Below are 20,375 nucleotides of genomic sequence, written 5' to 3'. Positions count from 1 at the left end.
TTTGGAAAATTGACACTTAAGACTAGTTTTCCTGGTCCTAGTCATATGACTGAGGTTGTACCTGAAAGTGGAGCAGCCCCAGGCTCCGTGTTTATCTGTGAGGATGTTCACAATCTTCTGGATGAGCTGAGTGGATGTGACGTGATCCCGGTACTTGGCGGCCCGGATCAGATGATCGCACATCTTCTCCTCATCACGTTTCTCAGCAGCATACTGAGCGCATTGAGACTGCAGATGGAAGAAAAACAGCTCTTGTGAGTAATCTGCTCTTATATGCATTCATTTAATCAGTGAAGATATTAAACCGTTCTTCAAAATATCGATCACTGTTTTGAAAGCTACAATATACTCCTATCACATACAACCAAGTTGAAGGCACAAGTGTGTCCCTGTGCTACTTTTCAGAACGGGGGAAGAAAACAAAGCACACTGCATCATTAGAGTGTGTGTTGACACCTCCGAGTGTGTGTGTGTGTGTGTGTGTGTGTGTGTGTACCCGGTAACTCCATACACACAGGAAACAAATGGAACAAATGGAGCTTGTTTTAATGTAATTACCTCTTCTTCATCCATTGCATGTTATGGTCCTAAATTAAATCAGCCTTAGACACCCCCCGCCTCAGATAACAAACACAGTGGTGTGGAAGATGCAGAAGCCTGCCTCTGTAAAGTTAGCGGTAAATGCCCCAAAGTGCCTTCTAATGGGCCCTCCTCTCCAATTTGAGGATTGACTCTTCATGTATGACAGAAAATCCATAGAGATAAATCACATTAGTGGGGCTTCCCTCTCCTAATTATCAATCTGTGTCTCATTTCGACTGATCTTGACTCTGCCGTGACCTTAAAGCCTTGAGAAGAGAACTGTGGAATATAAAAGAGATAAAAAGCAAAGGGTGAATGTTTAAATGTGAACCTATTTGGGTGTCTGGTGTAACAAAAGAGCGGGAATAAAGGAACGGAAGGAAAGACTCTGTCTCTGTTGGATGTGGAAGGTCTCTGGGTAAGAAAACAATTCAGAATGGGTAACATTCGATTTGATGAATGAATGGAAGAAAAAACAAGCAAAAGAATGGGTTTATAAATATAAATATTATCAATGACTTAGGTAACCAAATATAAATATAAACCAAAAATATTGTTATATTATTTTAATAAGACCTTTAAGGTTTGTAATATTTAGAATTTGTGATATTCATTGAAATAAGCCTTTGTTCTGAAGGTGATTTCTTAATCAGAAAACAAACATGGCAATCGTCATCCATATTTTTTCATTGCTCCCTTAACAACTGATTAACACATTATTAATTAGCCATCATGAGTTAAACACTTTGGCATAAACAGGCACTTTATCAACTAGTGTCAACGCCACCAAATCCCTGAGCTCCATAATTGGCTTCGCCTTTTTTATGAACTTCATGACAAATGGCTTCCTTGCAGCCGAACATTCAGGAAACATTCAGGTGAGATACACAGCAGTGACATTATCATCACGTTCGAGACTGTTATTCTGAAGTACTTTAGGAAACCCTACAAGGTGAACTTAATTCAGCGTGTCTTGCAGATGTTTAATGGTCCACAGAAGGGAAGCACAATCTCTAGTCACACTGCGGCTGAAGCTGAAACCATTCAGAGAGAAAGAAAACTATGAAAGCAATGTGTTTAAGACTTCAGACAGAGTAATCATCCACATCTCCAAATGTTCTGATCTGGAGAACTGAAACAGACAGGGTCAGCACTCGTTTCCTTCAACAGACTACACCCATGACTAAACATTACAGCCTTATTATTGTTAAAAGATCTGTATGGTCTACAGTAGTCTAGAACTATTAATTCAGCACTGCAATAAAGGCCCATAATAAAATGCATATTTCTGAGTTTGACAAAAGTAGGCAACTGGATTAAGTCTCTGGGGTATATTTATAAGAATAGCCAAAAAAAAAAAAACATTGTATGGGTCAAACTTATCAATTTTTCTTTTTATTCCAAAAATCATTAGGATATTAAGGTAAGATCATGTTCCATGAAGATAGTCTGTACATTTCTTACTGTAAATATATCAAAACTTAATTTTTGATTAGTAATATGCATTGCTAAGAGCTTAATTTGGACAACTTTAAACACAATTTTCTGAATAATTAGATTTTTTTGCTAAGCTACTCTATATCTAAGCGAAGGATTCAATGCTGAGAAGGATTGTATGCATGTATCCAGTTTGGCATTTCAATGGCATTTTTGTAAACATTTTTTTTCCTGGCTATATGAGATGGATCTACAGTTTGGGAAGCGTTGACTTAAATGCTGCCATCTAGGCCCTTATCAAAGTGTGATCCATAACCCTCATAAATAACCGTGACCCAACTATCCATGCCCTATTTCCCTCTACAAACTACTGTACATCAAACCAACCAAAAGATCCCAGATTCCCATCTGTCTGTCCAACATCGGTTTCTCTTATTAAAGAGAGTTTGGGTCGATGAAGCATCGCAGCATATGGCTTTCATCGTGGAGCACTTCAGACTTCAAACTCGAAGTGACAAAAAAACGGCATAATTGCACCGGATTTCCAAAGTCATGTGAAACCGTCTGCATTATGGGAGATTTCAAGTAGAGGATTAAATAGTATGGTGAACTTTTATTTAGGTAATCTTGCATAACATTTTCACCTCATTTTTTTTTTTTTTTTTTCCATAATTTTTTTTTCTTCTTATTTTTAAAATAAATACATTAGACAGTAAAATGATTAGAAAATGATGTGTTTTTTCTGCCATCCATATAATGTGCCTGACACTGCATTTTTTCTGCATTTGGCAGAATACCCAGCTGTATTTGTGGGAATAATTGTTAGTGAGGCTGGAAAAGCAGAAAGAATCAGACCGGAGGGGCCAATTAAAGTGAAAAAGGAAAGCTAAGCATGTCCCCCGTGTGTGGCTGTCTTCCACCGAGCGTCTGGGAGAACTTGGCCAATCCTGGGAATATGGGGCAGTGGGAATGATGAGGAAGGGTGTTCCGAGGTTTGCTCTAAAAGTCACTGTGATATAAGGAAGCTTGTTTAAGCAGCGAACAATACCTTTATCTCTCATCTGTTTTACAGGAGAGTGTTGAGTTTTACTGTTGCAATGAGACGCCAGTTCATATAAACATATTGCTGTCAGCAGTATATTTTATCTATTAAAATATAGAACTAAAATAATATTTTTGATCTTAAAATCAGTATATTAGAATGATTTCTGAATGATCATGTGCCCGTGAATACAGGAATAACGGATGCTAAAAATTCACAGGAATAACATTGTGAATCAAATCAAAAGTTTGCTTCGCTTTTATTTTAAATATTTATGAAGTTTGACATGCTGAATATGACAAAGTCGCACAAAATTTCACAAGCATACGCTGGATTATTTTTGTCTTTTATGACTGGCATATTACAGAAACTTTAGAATGTTCTCGCCCTTGCAAAAGCAAAAAATATCTTAAAAAAAAAAAAAAGTTGCGTAAAGTACATTTGAAAATATATTAAAATAGTAAAAAAAAACAATAAATAAATAAATAAATAAATAATATATATTACAATATTACTGTGAATTTCTACTATATTTGCATTGGATAACATAAGAAATTAAAAAAAAACATGAAAAAATCTCATCAAAGTTTTTAATAATAGTGTTTATGAAGTCTTATTAAAGCATCATAATAACAATCATCTGAAGGATTCAATAAAGTGAGACGGATTCAGTCCAAGATTCAGATTTATGAAATTTAGAGTCATTTGCGCATCGGTTTAACTGATTAGTTAGAAAGAATCTGTCAAATTCAGTAGCTTTTTTTTTTCAATTTCCAACAGTATATTTGATTTTGAATATCCAGTAATGTCTGTAATGAGTTGTATTGAACTGAAATTCTGTAGATCCAGAAGTGGAACAATGCCGCTCTTGAATTAAAGTATAAGAAACACTGACTTGTGTTCAACTCTGCTCCTGCAGTGGCCAATAAACTGATTCTGATTCTCTGAGCTGATAATGAATCAGAACGCCTTTGTTTTCCTGAAAATGGTGAGACACTGGGTGAAGCATTCGAGGAAAGCTGCCAAAATAAGCGTACCGGCCCAATCACACACAAAACATGACCTTAACAAAGCAGACTACTGCAGAACCTCTCGCAGACATGATGTGTGTGTGTGTGTGTGTGTGTGTGCTCACCTCAAACTCCGCGTGCTTGTGGATGTCCTCTGCTCTCTGGCGGCTCAGGATGAACTCGGCCTCATTAGCGACACGCACCAGATGGTCCTTCATGGTGTGGCTCAGCAGTCTGTGCATCAAATCACATTGGAGTTAATTAATTAAGAAATGCACTGATCGTAAAAGATGCAATAGACACATTTTAAGGCACAACCAATTTGATTATTATAATATAATCATTATTGGGGGCGGTGCATCACACTAAGCCAATATTGATTTTAATTCAATATATGTGCAGTCCAAAACTAAAATCAATTGTTTGTATGCTACAAATGAATTTAAGCATCACTACATTGTAGAAAAATACTATATAAGCTGATAAACATCCAATATGTGCAAATACAAATAATAGTAATAATAAAAATATCTGCCAATATCAGCGATAAATGATGCTGTGTTGATAAAGCACACATCCCTAATAAAGAATATTGTATATAAATTCCACTGAACATTAATAATGCTCACAAAATAACCTAAAAACAGCAAAAATACAGACCTTCAACATCCCTTAACTGTTAATCTGTGAATTCAGTTTTACTGATTCAATGACACAGTTGTTAGATTATCAAAGTGTCAATAGTATGATAAAGCTACACCATGTAAAACAAGCAGAAAATCATATTTAGCATGGGAACTAAAACCACCTCTGCTAAAAACAACCAACCACCCTGGCTCATGTTTCTACATGTGTAAGAACAGCCTTCCTTGGATAAACACACACACACACACACTCTCTCTCTGCTCCTTATCTCAGGGCAACTGATGATAATCAGATGCATCCTGCTTTTACTGCTACTGTTTGTCAGCCCTCATCTCAGAGTCTTGTTTGTGAATCAGCATTGCTTCTTCTGTTAGCACAGGCGAGGAGAAACCTGATCTTGAAACAGCACATTTACACCCCTGAACAACACAAGCAAGCCGCAGCCTATAAAACACTCCCCCAGGGACAGAGACGAGTCTCTCAGCAGGTCAGGAGGCTCAGGCCTCTGCAAAGTGGAAGAATAACAGACGGAGGGTGGAGGACTGAAACTGGAGCCGTGTGTGTCATCGGTGGTCAGCGGGGAGCGGACGTGCCTTGGACCCTGCAGTGACCCTCTCACACCCCGACTGCCGTCAATAACAGCGCGCTCTGTGTGACTGTTTGAAATTTGCATTGGCTTCCAGTTGTGCATTGATTTTAAAACTCTCACTCTAAAATATAAAATTGTACATGGAATGGCTTTTTGTTACTTAGTTACACTCCTTCTCATTCGCACTTAACAGAAACTGTTAAAAACCCATATTTTTAAAATAGCTTATCTTGTTCAATTTGATTAGTTTTCAATAGGGTGTTTGTAGCTTTTACTGTATTTCTATAAAGTATTATTTCTTTAATTTGTATAGTTTTATTACTATTATTATTAAGATTATTAAGCACCGCATGACATTTCACAACCGAATCATTGCTTTCTCATTAAAACAACAACAAAACCTTAATAAAGTTTTCTTTTCAACATTCTTTTATAATTTTAAGAGGTTTTAATAATTATGAAATGAAGACAGACAGTCTGACAACTCAAAAAAAAACAACTTTTAAAATAATTATACAATTATTTTATAAAATTACAAATTATAAAATTAAAAGAGGTGTAACTGTATGTTTAAAACACATTTTTATGCATTTTGAATTAATTAATGAACATGGATGAAAACATGAATCAGATCATTGCTCCATTAAAGTTCAATGGCATTATCACCTAATACTCAACTGCCACAGTTCTCATTTTAATTCGTTTCTTTGGGCTTAGTAAGTATATTGAAACTAGGCATTATTATTGCTGTGCACTTATAGCTTAGATTGCACTGATATCTCTATGACAGGTGCTGGTGTCCCAGATGTTGTCCCAACCCTTTTCCAAAAGAAAAGCATATATGTGTGAAAGAGCTGTAAAGACGGCCAGCAGTGAAGGTGGAGCACTTCTGGAGCAGTTATCAGCACAGCAGCTTCATTAACATGAATTTCCATCGCTAATGTAGAAATGAGAGCCACCTGAAAGATCTAAGGGCTTGAAATTAAACGCAGATCCTTCCAACCCAAAGGGAGTCTGAGTAAAAGAGTCCAACAGATGAGACATAAACCCGTCTGAAAACAGCAAGATACGAGAAAGATTTCCCCAGAGGTGGGCGAGAAACTAAAGCACTGCCGCCCTCTCAGAAACACACGGAAACAAGCCGTCTTGAACAGAATCTGATCATACACGCGTGACGAAGCACTGAGGAGGCTGCTAACACAGGGTCAGAGGATGGGCTTAGATAATTACCTGCCCTCGTTCACAAGCTCGATGAAGGCCAGGCCCGCGTTCTTCTGGATTGAATTCTGCCACTCCTGCAGAGAGAAATAAAGAGACTATTGGAATACACACAACATACAGACATGGGTTGCATCAGAATAAACTTTAATTAACACTAATGAACATTCAAATGAGCCCCGACATCAATTTCAGTTTCATCCAGGATTCAGTATCATTCTGTCAGGGTTTATTTTGTAATAATAACTGAACGACCGAATTAAAGCATGCTTGAGAAACGTGAAAAAATAATAACTAGCAGACTGTCATATCTGTAATTTTGTCAAAAGTGTAATACAAAATTATTATACAAATGTAGTCGGCATTTACATTTGGACAATACACCGGCTTTAGTTCAGAAAAGTTTCATTTTAACTTAATTTCCATCTCTTTCTGTGAAAGGTGTTAGTCTAAACAACTGCAGAAAGCACAGCAATCACTGACGTTTTTCACAGCTGCGCCAACCTTTCAACACTTGCCTGTGATCGTCTTATGAACAATAATAATAACATGAGTATGTGTGACAGAGACAGAAGAGTAACGCTTATATGTCCCATTTGTTTCGGCAAACAGAGAGTTTGTCTAGGATTAGGTAGAAACACGATTATTAGTTTCATAATGATGATGATTTATTTCCAATCCCTGCCTATTCCTAGGGTCATAAATGAAAACTGCACTGGTCAAATGTACTTGCTTACAGTATAAAGAAGGAAATATTTCACCATCATATGGGAGATGAAGAAAAGTGAGGCTGAGACCAAAATAAACCAAAATAATTGTAAATGGCACTAACTGTACGTGTTTATCTATTCCTTAAACACTTCAATAGCCGTCATCAACCAGACACACAAATATATGTGACCCTGGACCAGAAAACCAGTCATAAGGGAACATTACATCGAAATTGAGATTTATACATCATCTGAAAGCTGAATAATAGAATAAATAATCTTTCCATTGATGTGTGGTTTGTTCGGATCTGACAATATTTGGCTGAGATGCAACTATTTGAAAACCTGGCATCTGAGTGTGCAAGAAAATCTAAATATTGAGAAAATCATCTTTAAAGTTGTTCAAATGAAGTTCTTAGCGATGCATGTTACTATTCAGAAATTACGTTTTGATATATTAACAGTAGGAAATTCACAAAATATTTTAATGGAACATGATCTTTCATTAATCTCCCAATGATTTTTGTCATAAAATAAAAATCTATAATCTTGACCCATATAAGGTATTTTTGGCTATTGCTACAAATATACCCCCAGAGACCCAAGAGTGTTTTTTTGCTCCAGGGACACAAATCTTCACTAAAAAGATAAAAGTATGTTTGATGGGTGAGGGAAAGGCATTATTCTTTAATTAAAGGAAGCAATGGTCCCAATCAAAAAGCCTTAACGATCAGTGCTGAGTGTTGGGGACAAAGCTGACGGTTATTGGATTTCAAGCAGTCATTCTGATAGGACCCTGATACGGTTTTATGGAAACAGTGCTGTTTCCATTCTGACCTGATGAGAGGATACAGGCAGCCATTTATGACCTTTCAACTCTGACCCTGACCTACGGGTCCGGGCTTCACAGCTACCACTCACACCGATCAATTCATGTCATCAAGACCGGGATTGTGTCCTAAGAGAGGATATGACTTTTAACAGATCCTGAGGAAAGTTGGTATCCTAAATAATAAACTCGCAATGATATCCACTGATCAAAACCAGTCTCACACTCTTCATCAAGGACTTTTATAATTGAGCCGTTTCCTACAAAGAGCAGCATATAGGGAACACTTCTTCAAGGTCAAATCCATCCAAACACTTTTGCGTAAAATGTCAGTTTCACTTATTGGAGCTCAGGTTTATAAACAAGTTTTGTGTGGTAGAGAGCTCAACATCATATTGTTTCCAGTAAAAAAAAAAATTATAATAATAATAATAATAATATCTACGCATTCTTAAAACAAGATTTCGTTATTATTAGTTCCAGAGAAAGCATCTTGTTCTATTGGAATTTTATGCATTTATTTATTTGTTTGTTTGTTTGTTGGTTGGTCAATTCTCACTATGTTCTTAAGGCGGGAAAGAAAAACTTATTTAATTTTTTCTGAGAGAGAGAGAGAGGGGAAAGAGAGAGAGAGAGAGAGAGGGGAAAGAGGGGAAAGAGAGAGAGTGAGAGAGAGGGGGGAAAGAGAGAGAGAGAGAGAGGGGAAAGAGAGAGAGTGAGAGAGAGGGGAAAGAGAGAGAGAGAGAGAGGGGAAAGAGAGAGAGTGAGAGAGAGAGAGAGCGAGAAAGAGAGAGGGGGAAAGAGACAGAGAAAGATAGAGAGATCTGATGATGCTCTTAAAAAGAACATTTTGACACTAACATTCTGAACACTTTCATAAACAAAATCAAGTGTTAATGTTGTGTGCCCAATATGATAAAAAAAACGCAATGCTAACATCCCCCCCACACGCTTTAAATGAATGCTTTGATTTACAGATTTTTCTAAATAAAAAACAAAAATACTATTCTTCCGAGACACGCATGCACCATGTTTTAGATTCCTTTAAGAAGTCATCCAACGAGCCATTCTTTCCTAATCACTGCTGATTAAGAGAACGCAATTACCCTTAAACTAAAACAAAACTGAAACAACGCAGACTTACACTGCAACGCTTTGCTTCATCCACAACGGCAAGACGAGGAAATGTGCACAGCGTTTGGCTTCGTTCACTGAAAATAAACAAGTCGCTCTGCAGTTTCCAAGCCATCAGTTATAATCACAAGTATTTGTTTGTTTTCTGCAGGCACAGATGAAACACGAAAATTATCCGTCACATGGAAGAGCGCTGGTTCAGATCATAAGGAGCGGGAGACGTTTACGTTATGGTTTGTCTGCAGAGCACAAGGGGATTTATGGCGGAAAAGGGGCTACTGTAGAGCTTTGATCGCCGGAAAGAAATTTGAGATTCAAAAACTTAATTCAGCAAAGTATTTCAACCTAAATAATACTTAACGTTCCAAAAAAAAAAAACGATAAAACAAGCTTTTTACATCTTATTTTATTACGTTGTTAGATCATCTGCACATAACAGTGAACTCATTTTAAAATATAACCAGCAGTAAAATCCTTTTCTCTTTTTTTCCAGAAAACAGTTTTTGAAATTAATTATAATATTCCTGATTATTTTGAATTATTTATATTTTTTTGAATTATTTAAATATATATTTTATTATATTAATCTTGATTGTTTTTATTATTTTGTATTCATTTAAAAAGTTATTTTAAATTTAATTATCTTTATTATTAATTAAATAATTTAATTATTATATTAATCTTGATTTTTTTTTGTTATTTCATGATCATTATTTAAATACATAATTATTATTGATTATTTTATTATTATTGTTTATTTTAATTATTTTAATAAAGGCTTTCAATATGGTTGTATGTCGAGGTGCTTAAACTTCAGGTCCACTTCAGTCAGGTCCAGACAGTTTAATTCACTGATGTGACAAGCCGAATGCTCTACAAGACCAGTGTGTGTTCTCAGATGTTATCTCTAACAGGACAAACACACAATCCCATACAGCCAGTCTCCTGTGTTTCTGTGAGGACACTCCACACAAGCAGACTTTACTCTTTACTCTGACAACATTTAACAACCATAGAGGACTGCAGTTAAATACAGCGATGTGATTAGAAGCTTCCTCAAAAGTTGGGTTTTTGGCTATTGCTACAAATATACCCCAGAGACTTGTGCTCCAGGGTCACAAATGTAAATAGTGACACAAAAAAATGCATGTAAGGAAAGATAGAAAGAGGTTCTTTAACAGTTAAAGAAAAAGACATAGCACTTCTCTTGGCATCTTTAAAAAAAACAATTTGCCTCAATAATATGTCTCTTTCCCAGCCAACGATATTGCAGTCAGAGAGTGAATTAAAAGTCACTCAAGTCGTAAGCTTTGAGCTCCGCATGGAGACCCTAGTGGGTTGTTTTTTGGGGTGAAGGAGGGAGGTAAGACGAGACGTGGCTTGGGTCTGCGCCTCAACCTTGCGTGTGTGTTATGCCTCTCAGCGGGGTTCAACCACATTCCTCTTCACTTCTGTGACGTTTAAGGAGCATACAAAGTTAAAAATGGCAGGACTACATGAGACAAAATGATCCACAATGAACTTTAAGCGGCAATGTCCCCAAAAGGCCATTTAACCAACGTTTGGTGCTTTTGTCAGTGTGGGCAGGTGCCAAATCCTGCTGGAGAGTTAAATCAGCATCTTCAAAAAGTTTTGGTTGGTTTCAGTTATTACAAAAGTCCTTACAGCCTACAAACCCACAAATACACCGAAAAAACAAATACATTTAGTAAAAAAATGATAAAATTGTTTTGTTTTGCCAAAAAATTTCATTTTGTACGTAAAGCACATACACTCTTTCTCCCTCACAAACACTAACACACATGGAAACACACACACACACACACACACACACGCACACACACACAGGATGTTGTTTGCTCTGCCCTGACGATTTTATTATTAATATAGTTTTACAACTTAAAAGCGACATGATATTGCTCACTAGCAAGGAAATAATAGTGCTGTTCTTGAAGCAGATAAACTTGCAGTTGGCTATTAGTAGAGACGCAGCTACCGAAAAACACTATCGAGAGACGCTCAAACTCAGGTAATTCACACAGGCTTAATCTCTCTCTTGGTCTAATAAGTGCATTATTAACTGCATTAGTCCGCTATCTATAGCTAGGTCTAAAATTACATCTTGAAATTAGCAACAGAGGCATAGAATAAGATGTGTAAGAAATGAATCCTACACACAAGAGCATTTTAAGGACAAAAACCTGACAAAGATGTGGTAATCGTAGTAAACATGGAATAATTTACTCCAGTCCGTTGAATTATTAGAAAATAATGCACATCAATAATGCATTATATTCTAATAACTCAACGGCCCGTTGTCAATTATCCTTAGTAGAGAATGCTTACAGGTGCTAATAATTAACTCTGAACCCTCACAGGATTAAGAAGCATTTCAGTTTAATGACACTCGTAAAGTTAGAGGAAAAGCTAACTATTACTACTATTACTTAAGAACTATTTTAATAGGATTTCATGAACTGGTGTTGTTTCTGACACAGACACTGTGCAACTGAGAAATGATGAGGAGATTTCCCTGTGAGTATTGGTCCAAGAGTCACTGGGACTCCAGGGGGTTAAACTCTTGAGCCACTGGCCACTCTCCATCCCCTTCCTAAAGGTCAGAGGTTAAGAAATGCCAAGTACTCAGGGGGAAGTCAGTGTCTCTAATATGAACAGACTGACGAAGGAGCCCATCTGTTTAACAGCTTAACTCTACATTAAAGACTCCCTTGTTAGAATAATCAACAGTATCGGGACAGCAGAGGTGAAACGATGGCGATCAAAGGAAGGAGAGAAACAAAAGATCACTTTAGCCAGCTTATGACTTAGCTGAAATCAAATCCACATCAACTATATGAAGTGAACAGTAGCTTTCGCTCCTTGTCAGAGTGTCTCAATGCAGGCGGCATTATTTATTGAAAAGCTAAACCTTTTAACAACAGCTGGTGGTATATGTTCTTCAGTGTGTGTGTGTGTGTGTGTGTGTTGGCTGTGAAAGAGAATTAAGTTAGTCTTCTCTACTCTTTCTGTTTTAGTTTAACATATTGAAGGAACGTTCAATGCAAGTTGAGCTCAATCGATATCATTTGTGGCATAATTTTACTACACGTGCTTATATCAATAAAAAAATATTATAAAAATCGATTCCTCTAAAGAGAGTTTAAATGGTTTAAAGACCGATATGTGAAGGCCATGAATTTGGTCCAGCATTTTTTGCACATAAAATCACGAAAACGTATATTATTCAAGCTGTGAATTTGTCTAAACCTTAATTTTTGGTGTGATTCTATCACAGGATTTTATTGTTAACACATATAACAAGTATATATATTATTAATCAGGATTTTATACACATAAATATATAAATTCGCTTTTTTTTTTTTTCAGTTTAACACGTTACAAATACGTAACACCGGAGTGGAGCTAGGGTTGGTTTTTAGGCCATCTGCAGATTAAAACTAATTTTCCTGTCAGCCGATATACTGTGCTCGTAGCATGTGCTATTCAATTGCATGCACAAATACAGTGGCGTGTACAGTATACGATTTCATATTAAAGCGCAAAGGAAACTACAAGCATGCAATGTCATTTATGTCGGCAGTTAAGTCATGAAGTTACCAAAAAGGCAACTGAAGCTGCCTTAAAACTCTGCATGCATGCATTTGTTATGCATGAGTCCCATTTAAGAACATTTCTCTGAAATGCAGAGACTTCAAGATCTAAAGTGGCTCAGAAAAGTAAAGAGTTGTGAGAAAATATGACGCTTGTCAGATCAGTGTCACGTTCAGCTATTAGTGGAAGCTATTAAAGCAGACAAAATAACCCAATAACCCAGCTGTTAAAACATTCAAATTGATATCTCTCAACTATACTGTAATGCTGAATGGCTATAATCAATGGTTAAATATTAGAGGGGAAAAAAACGATACTCTCCTTCAGTCATAAAAAAAGATGCTAGTAAACAAGTACTTTAAAAATACTGTCTTTATGATGTTTCTACATTCATTCTGAAAAATTGAGTGTGAAATTATTGCAACACTAGATACTTCCGCATGCATTTTTATAAAAAATAAAGCACTGGAAAAATTTAATAAAAATTGAAAACAAAGATATAATAAAAGTCACATGTGTCTAACATAGATCTATACAACGATCAATAAAACACATATAAGTGAAAAGTAATAAACCACAACAGGCTTATAGAAGATGATGAAAATTGATCCTGTGTTGGGAATAAAGGGATTCATTTCAGAGAGATGCAATAAAACTGCAGTTAAGACTCGCTGTCTAACAGCAGAGCAGCCCTCTTGATCCCGAGTGATTACAAACTAGTCTATGACCCTAACCTTTGACCTCCAGCCACAAACCTATTTCATCTTGTACCCTAGATATTAATTAGGAAATTGTGCCGACGGTACCACATCCAACCGGCTTCTATTTTGGGATGAGAAGGAAATCCAAGCAAAAGAAACTGAATCCATCAGCATTCTCCATTTCTTATTGCCAATTCTGTCAGCAAATACACGGCTCCACTTCCTGTCTATGACAACAGCACTTCCTGTGCAGGGATGTCCTGATTAACCAATCAATGGGAGACTCTAAAGTTCTTCCAGATATCCCTCTGTTTCCCAAATGTGACCCTGGACCACAAAACCAGTCTGAAGTGTCAATTTTTCGAAATTTATTTGGCCGAGATACAACTATTTGCAAAAAAATCTAAATATTAAGAAAATCGCCTTTAAAGTTGCTCAAATTAAGTTCTTAGCAATGCATATTAACAATCAAAAATTTAATTTTGATATTTTTACAGTAGGAAATCTACAAAATATCTTCATGGAACATGATCTTTACTTAATATCCTAATGATTTTTGGCATAAAAGAAAAATCTATAATGTTGACCCATGCAATGGTTTTTTTTTTTATTGCTACAAATATACCCCCGAGACTCAAGACTGCTTTTGTGCTCCAGGGTCACAAATAAGAAAAAATCTTCCACAATCATAAAACAAAATTAACCCCCTGTGTAATATAACCGGGGGTAAACCGGGCTCAAGACCTCATTTGAGCTTCGTCACCTTTTCCACGGTTTCTCCCCACACAATAAAATTACATTTGCATCAGCTCTAAGAGAATTTAGTCGGCATGATTTATTGAAGTAATCAGCAGCAACACATCGTTTTCCTTGCAGCGCAGGGTTTGCAGTGCACCGCACCGTTTGAGCCAGAGGCTTTCTTTCAGTGGAGACGGGCCGAAGCCAAATTCTCCTCTTTGATTAGATTAGCATTACACAACAGCGTGACAGAGATGACAAATAGGTGCATTAGAGTGTGTCATTTATTCCCTCTTTTCTAGATGCTTGGGCTCACAAAGGGACCCCCACATTACGCCTCACTTCTGAGATTTAAATTATTTTTATACATAAAAAAAAAAAAATATATATATATATATATATATATATATATATATATATATATTTTTTTTTTTTATGTATAAAAATAATTAAAATCTCAGAAGTGAGGCATGATGTGGGGGTCCCTTTGTGATATATATATATATAGTATATATATAGTATATATATAGTACAATTGATATATAGATTTTTACATTACTAAACAACAACAAAAAAAAAAAACAGTATTCACATTTATTATGAATAAATTTCCAAAGTAAGGATGTCTTTGAATGTCTCCAAAGGGAGGACTGGTCAGATTTAGATCACTTCTGGGGACAATATCTTTCCCTTACTATAGTAAAGAACACACACACACACACACACACAGCTCTGTTACTCCATCTTCCCTGCGTTAAATACTCTCTGTAAAACCCAGTGGGGAAGCCGATCGATCACAAAATGCTATCAGTGTTGTATTATCCTCTGTGACTTGGTATATGACCAAGACCATTACATTGGGTCAAGACCCCTGACCCTTGAACTCATATCAACAGCATTAAAAAGGGTTCCCTGGCCATTTTTCTGGACCTCTGTCTATACTCAGAGCTTAGTGAGACAGGAATCAGGCTGGCAGTGTGAAGATAACACTGCAACAACGGATGTATTAACAGTAAAGAAGAGAAGGGGAAAGAATAAGTGGAGGAGGGATGAAGGAATATCTTACCTGAGAACACAGCAGCATGACCAGTTCAACCACAGAACTGCTGGACTTCAGACACACAAGACCTGCAGAGAAAAACAAGACTGCATTTCAGTATCAATGCATGAAAACATTTAACCCTTACTGATGATTTTAACCCTAACAAATCTATTATTATTGAAAACAATTCTTCAGGGTCTGTCTGTTTTGCTGGCACACTCTTATTTGTGAGTGGTCTGATTCTGCACCAGCTTGAGAGGTCAGAGAGTATTGATGACCTTCATGATGCTACTGTAAACTAATGCATGTTTGAGCCGTGTATTACATCAGACTAAATAAGCTGAGCATATGCTCTATTGATCTAAAACACAGCTTTAAAGAAGCTGCTAGGGAACTAAATGAGCAGAACGCATGCTAGAGATTTAACATGAAAGCTAAAGGTGAGAACACAGGAGGAAGTGTTTGTTTTAAGTGGCTCTAACAATCTGCGTTTCATTTCTCTTGTTGGCAGTGGACAGGTCAAACACTCTGTTGACCTCTGACCTTAAAAACACTGATATAATCACAGAGTTAAAAGATACATCCAGTCAGAATTTGGTTAGATGGGGTGTGAGTGATGAGATGTAGTAATGTAAACCTCACTGCAGGCCTATAGTGTGACTGCATTAGTGTGGATTATTCCACAAATATCAGTAATAAGAGTAGCTCACTGGTGCCCTCGATGAGCAGCTCCTGTCCGTGACTGCCCAGAAGTGTCCGAGAGAGAAACGGTGCGAAATCCACAAAAATCTCTCGGAGTAAAGGAGCTGCCTTCTCCAGAGCATGTTCCAACCGCTCCGAGATACTGAAAACACACACCGACACACTATTGCACAGACTGACTTCAAAACAACAGATCATTAAATCAAAACATGCATTAAAAAATGCATTCTGGAAAATATCTCTAAAGCTATATCTTGCTTATAATATGGCGTGAGACTCGAGTTTAAAGCGGAGACCTCATGTTGGGGGCGGAGCTCTGGGTCACTGGGGATAAAGCAGGGACAGATGGCAGATTGGAGCTGGTGGAGGTTCCTCCTGCAGAGAAAACAACCAGTAAACAACTCATTACACAAATACATGCACGCCAGACAAAACTGATGCATTAAGCTAAAACAAGCACACGTTCCGTGAATAAACCTTCACTAATTCAACAGATTATAGCTGGGAGGTACAACTGTAAATCATTTTACTGTAATGCTACTGTATAATGTGATATAACAAAAATCAAGACAATTATGTGAATAAATAAAGTTTGTAAATGTGTACTGCATTAAATACTAATCAATATTGATATTGTTTATTTTTAAAAAATCATTAGTTCGATTAAAACAGACACTGTAGCCAACTGCAGTAGATTAACAATATTTAATGCAAGGAAATACAGTAAAAATCTAGTTCAAAATAATCAATGTACAGTTTTTAATCGCACATGAGAAGTATATTTAATCACTGATTTATGAGCATCATTTAACAATATACAATAATCCATATAATATAACCCATATTCACTGCTGTTCAAAAGTTTGAGGTCAGTGATTAATACTTTTATTTAGCAAGGATATATTAAACTGATCAAAAATACAATTTATAATCTTACAAAAAATATATATTTTAAATAAATGCCGTTTTTTTTAACATACTATTCAAAGAATCCTGAAAAAAAAAAGATATTCCACAAAAATATTAAACAGCTCAACTGTATTCAACATCAATGTTTATTTTTCATTTTAAATCATATTTGAATAGATCATATTATAACAATTATTTCATAATAATGTTCATAATATTACTGTTTTACTGTACGTACATTTCTATTTATTTATTTTTTATTTGTTTATTTTACTCATTCATTTTTGGTCAAATAAATACAACTTTGGTGAGAATAAGAGACTTAATTTTTTTTTAAAAAAAATAATAATAATAAATCTTACCAACCCCCAAACTTTGAAATGGTAGAATATTTTTACCATAATATTACCATTAATTACATTACTATTTTACTAAAAGATAAAACCATTTACCCATGTGAAAATGCAAATTAATCACTGAATCAGAATCTGAATCATGAACTGATCACCTTACACAGACAATCTGAAGTTATGAACACTTCAGAACACTTATGCTACCTATGTTTAAGCAGAGACTCTATTAATCATCGCTTCACTCGCCAAACGAGAAAGGATCGTTAAATTTGTATAATGACACTTAAAAGCATTCAAATAAATCACTATATTTACAAAGTTCCTTAATGTTATGTTATATAGTCAGTGAAGTCATTGTGAATGTTTTGACACTATCCATAATATTCAACACTTCAAACAACCTCGTAAAGTTCACCCTTTTCTTCTGCTGTCTACAACACTTTCATATAAAGGACAATATAAACAGCTGAAGCTCAGACACCATATAAAAGGAGCTATAAAAAAAAGCTAAAGGGAACTCAAAACTATCCCTTCATGCACCAAGGATCAGGTGTGCAAGCACATGTTGGTTTCACAATAAAATAAATAAAGCTCATAGACGCAATGATTTTTAGACAGAGGTGATTATGTTGGCTACATTTCAAATGCAGCCCCTAATCATCACACAAACTCACTATACAGGCGCTTCTCAATGAAAGAGAATGTAGAGGAAAAGTTCATTTCAGTAATTCAACTCAAGTTGTGATACTCGTTTATAAAATAAATTCAATACACACAGACTGAAGTAGTTTAAGTCTTTGGTTCTTTTAATTGTGATGATTTTGGCTCACATTTAACAAAAACCCACCAAATCACTAACTCAACAAAAAACAAACCAATACTAAAAAAAAACATTTTTAGTGAACTGTTGGCCTATTGGAAAGTATGTTCATGTACTGTACATGTACTCAATACTTGGTAGGAGCTCCTTTTGCTTTAATTACTGCCTCAGTTCAGCGTGGCATGGAGGTGATCAGTTTGTGGCTCTGCTGAGGTGGTCTGGAAGCCCAGGTTTCTTTGACTGTGGCCTTCAGCTCATCTTCATTGTTTGGTCTCTTGTTTCTCATCTTCCTCTTGACAATAGCCCATTGATTCTCTCTGGTGTTCAGGTCTGGTGACCAACACCATGGTCATTTAACCAACCTTTGGTGCTTCTGGCAGTGTGGGAAGGTGTCAAATCCTGCTGGAGAATGAAATCAGCATCTTCAAAAGCTGGTCAGCAGAAGGAAGCATGAAGTGCTTCAAGATTTCTTGGTAAACGCGTGCACTGACTTTGGTTTTCAAAAAACACAATGGACCAACACCAGCAGATGACATTGAACACCAAATCATCACAGACTGTGGAAACTTAACACTGGACTTCAAGCAACTTGGGCTATGAGCTTATCCACCCTTCCTCCAGACTCTTGGAACTTGGTTTCCAAATAAAAAACAAAACTTGCTCTCATCTGAAAACAGAACTTTGGACCAATGGCAACACTCCAGTTCTTCTTCTCCTTAGCCCAGGGAAGACGTCTCTGATGTTGTTTGTGGATCAGGAGTAGCTTAACAAGAGGAATATGACAACTGTAGCAAAATCTCTTGACACTTCTGTATATTGATGCCTTGACCCCAGCCTCAGTCCATTCCTTGTGAAGTTCACTCAAATTCTTGAATCCAGTTTGCTTGACAATCCTCATAAGGCTGCGGTTCTCTCGGTTGGTCGTGCATGTTTTTCTTCCACCCTTTTTTTCTTCCACTCAACTTTCTGTTAACATGCTTGGATACAGCACTCTGTGAACAGCCAGCTTCTTTTGCAATGAATGTTTGTGGCTTAACGTCCTTGTGAAGGGTCTCAACGACTGTCTGAGACCATTTTGAAGGCTCAGGAGACTTTTTCGGGTGTTTTGAGTTGATTAGTATATGTCACCATACACCATGTGAATTGGTGGGTTTTGTGAAATGTCAAAATCATCACAATTAAAAGAACCAAAGACTTAAACCACTTTAGTCTGTGTGCACTGAATTTATTTAATACACAGGTTTCATAAGGATTAACTTTACCTCAACATTCTTATTGATTGAGAAGCACCTGTATGTGTGAGGGCATTTTCAAAAACTTTAGTCCTTGAAAGTACAGCCAAAACTATAAACACAGTACCACTTGGTTGATATTAAAATGTTATCATATCTCTGATATCTCAGTATTAATACTAAACTGAATGTGAAAACTTAAACATTAACTGATGAAATGAAACTTGATCTGCAAATAATTTATTAATATACATATACATATGCACAGATACACAAACACACACACTCATTCACACACACACACACACACACACACACACACACACACACACACATCTATATATTAAATGTCAATTCTTTTAAATCGAGATTCATACATAATCTGAAAGCTTTGATTTGGAATCTGAGGGTGTAAAAAAATCGGAATACTGAGAAAATCACTTTTAGAGTTGTCCAAATTAAGTTATGCATATTACAAATCAAAAATTAAGTTTTGATATGTTTACAGTAGAGAATTTACTAAATATCTTCATCCACTGCATAAAAGACAAATCTATAATTTTAACCTTGGCTATTGCTACAAATATCCTCCAGAGACTTGTGACTGGTTTTGTGTTGCAGTGACACATATCTATCTTTGTAATTTGGCAAGGTGTAGTTATTGACATGGTTTTTAATGAAGACCCTCACCTGGGGCGGACTCTGTGCCCTGAACAGCTTCTCCTGCAGACACCACTGCCACGCTGTTGTCTGCAGATTCAGCTGAGGATGCAGCAGTGGCTGATGGGATGGATGCACCGGTGGAGACTGTACTCATTCCTGGTGAGGGAACCCCACCCATTTTCTTGGGTGCCACAACAACACTCCTGAAAAAGAGTGACAAATACAATATTTTACCAATTATTTTTGTTGCAGGTTGAATGGTGTACTTTTAAAAGAGGTTTATGCTTGCATTAGATTTTCAACCGTAACTCTAAGCCTTTTTAATGTATTTTCTAATAGAGGGAAAGCAGACTCTGCTAGAGAATCAAGTACTCAGTCAAAAAACCATTAGCTCTGGTTCCATCGAC

At 36.4% G+C, this 20,375-nt stretch overlaps 1 protein-coding gene across 4 annotated transcripts in view; it reads right to left on the bottom strand.

The window, feature by feature from the left end:
* LOC127954165 (lipopolysaccharide-responsive and beige-like anchor protein) overlaps positions 1–20,375 on the bottom strand; it is a 147,831-nt gene that overhangs the window by 67,839 nt on the left and 59,617 nt on the right. For all 4 annotated transcript variants that reach the window (XM_052553389.1, XM_052553375.1, XM_052553382.1 and 1 more), the window contains exons 30-36: positions 19,996–20,171; positions 16,288–16,366; positions 16,000–16,133; positions 15,314–15,375; positions 6,536–6,600; positions 4,197–4,305; positions 62–228 (exon numbers count right to left, since the gene is read on the bottom strand). In XM_052553389.1, coding sequence (XP_052409349.1) covers positions 62–228; positions 4,197–4,305; positions 6,536–6,600; positions 15,314–15,375; positions 16,000–16,133; positions 16,288–16,366; positions 19,996–20,171 — 792 coding nt within the window. The remainder of the gene's footprint in view (positions 1–61; positions 229–4,196; positions 4,306–6,535; positions 6,601–15,313; positions 15,376–15,999; positions 16,134–16,287; positions 16,367–19,995; positions 20,172–20,375) is intronic.

This window comes from Carassius gibelio, chromosome A1 (genome assembly GCF_023724105.1).
Source record: "Carassius gibelio isolate Cgi1373 ecotype wild population from Czech Republic chromosome A1, carGib1.2-hapl.c, whole genome shotgun sequence".
Lineage (NCBI taxonomy): Eukaryota > Metazoa > Chordata > Actinopteri > Cypriniformes > Cyprinidae > Carassius > Carassius gibelio.
This window is presented reverse-complemented; position numbering and strand designations above follow the sequence as displayed.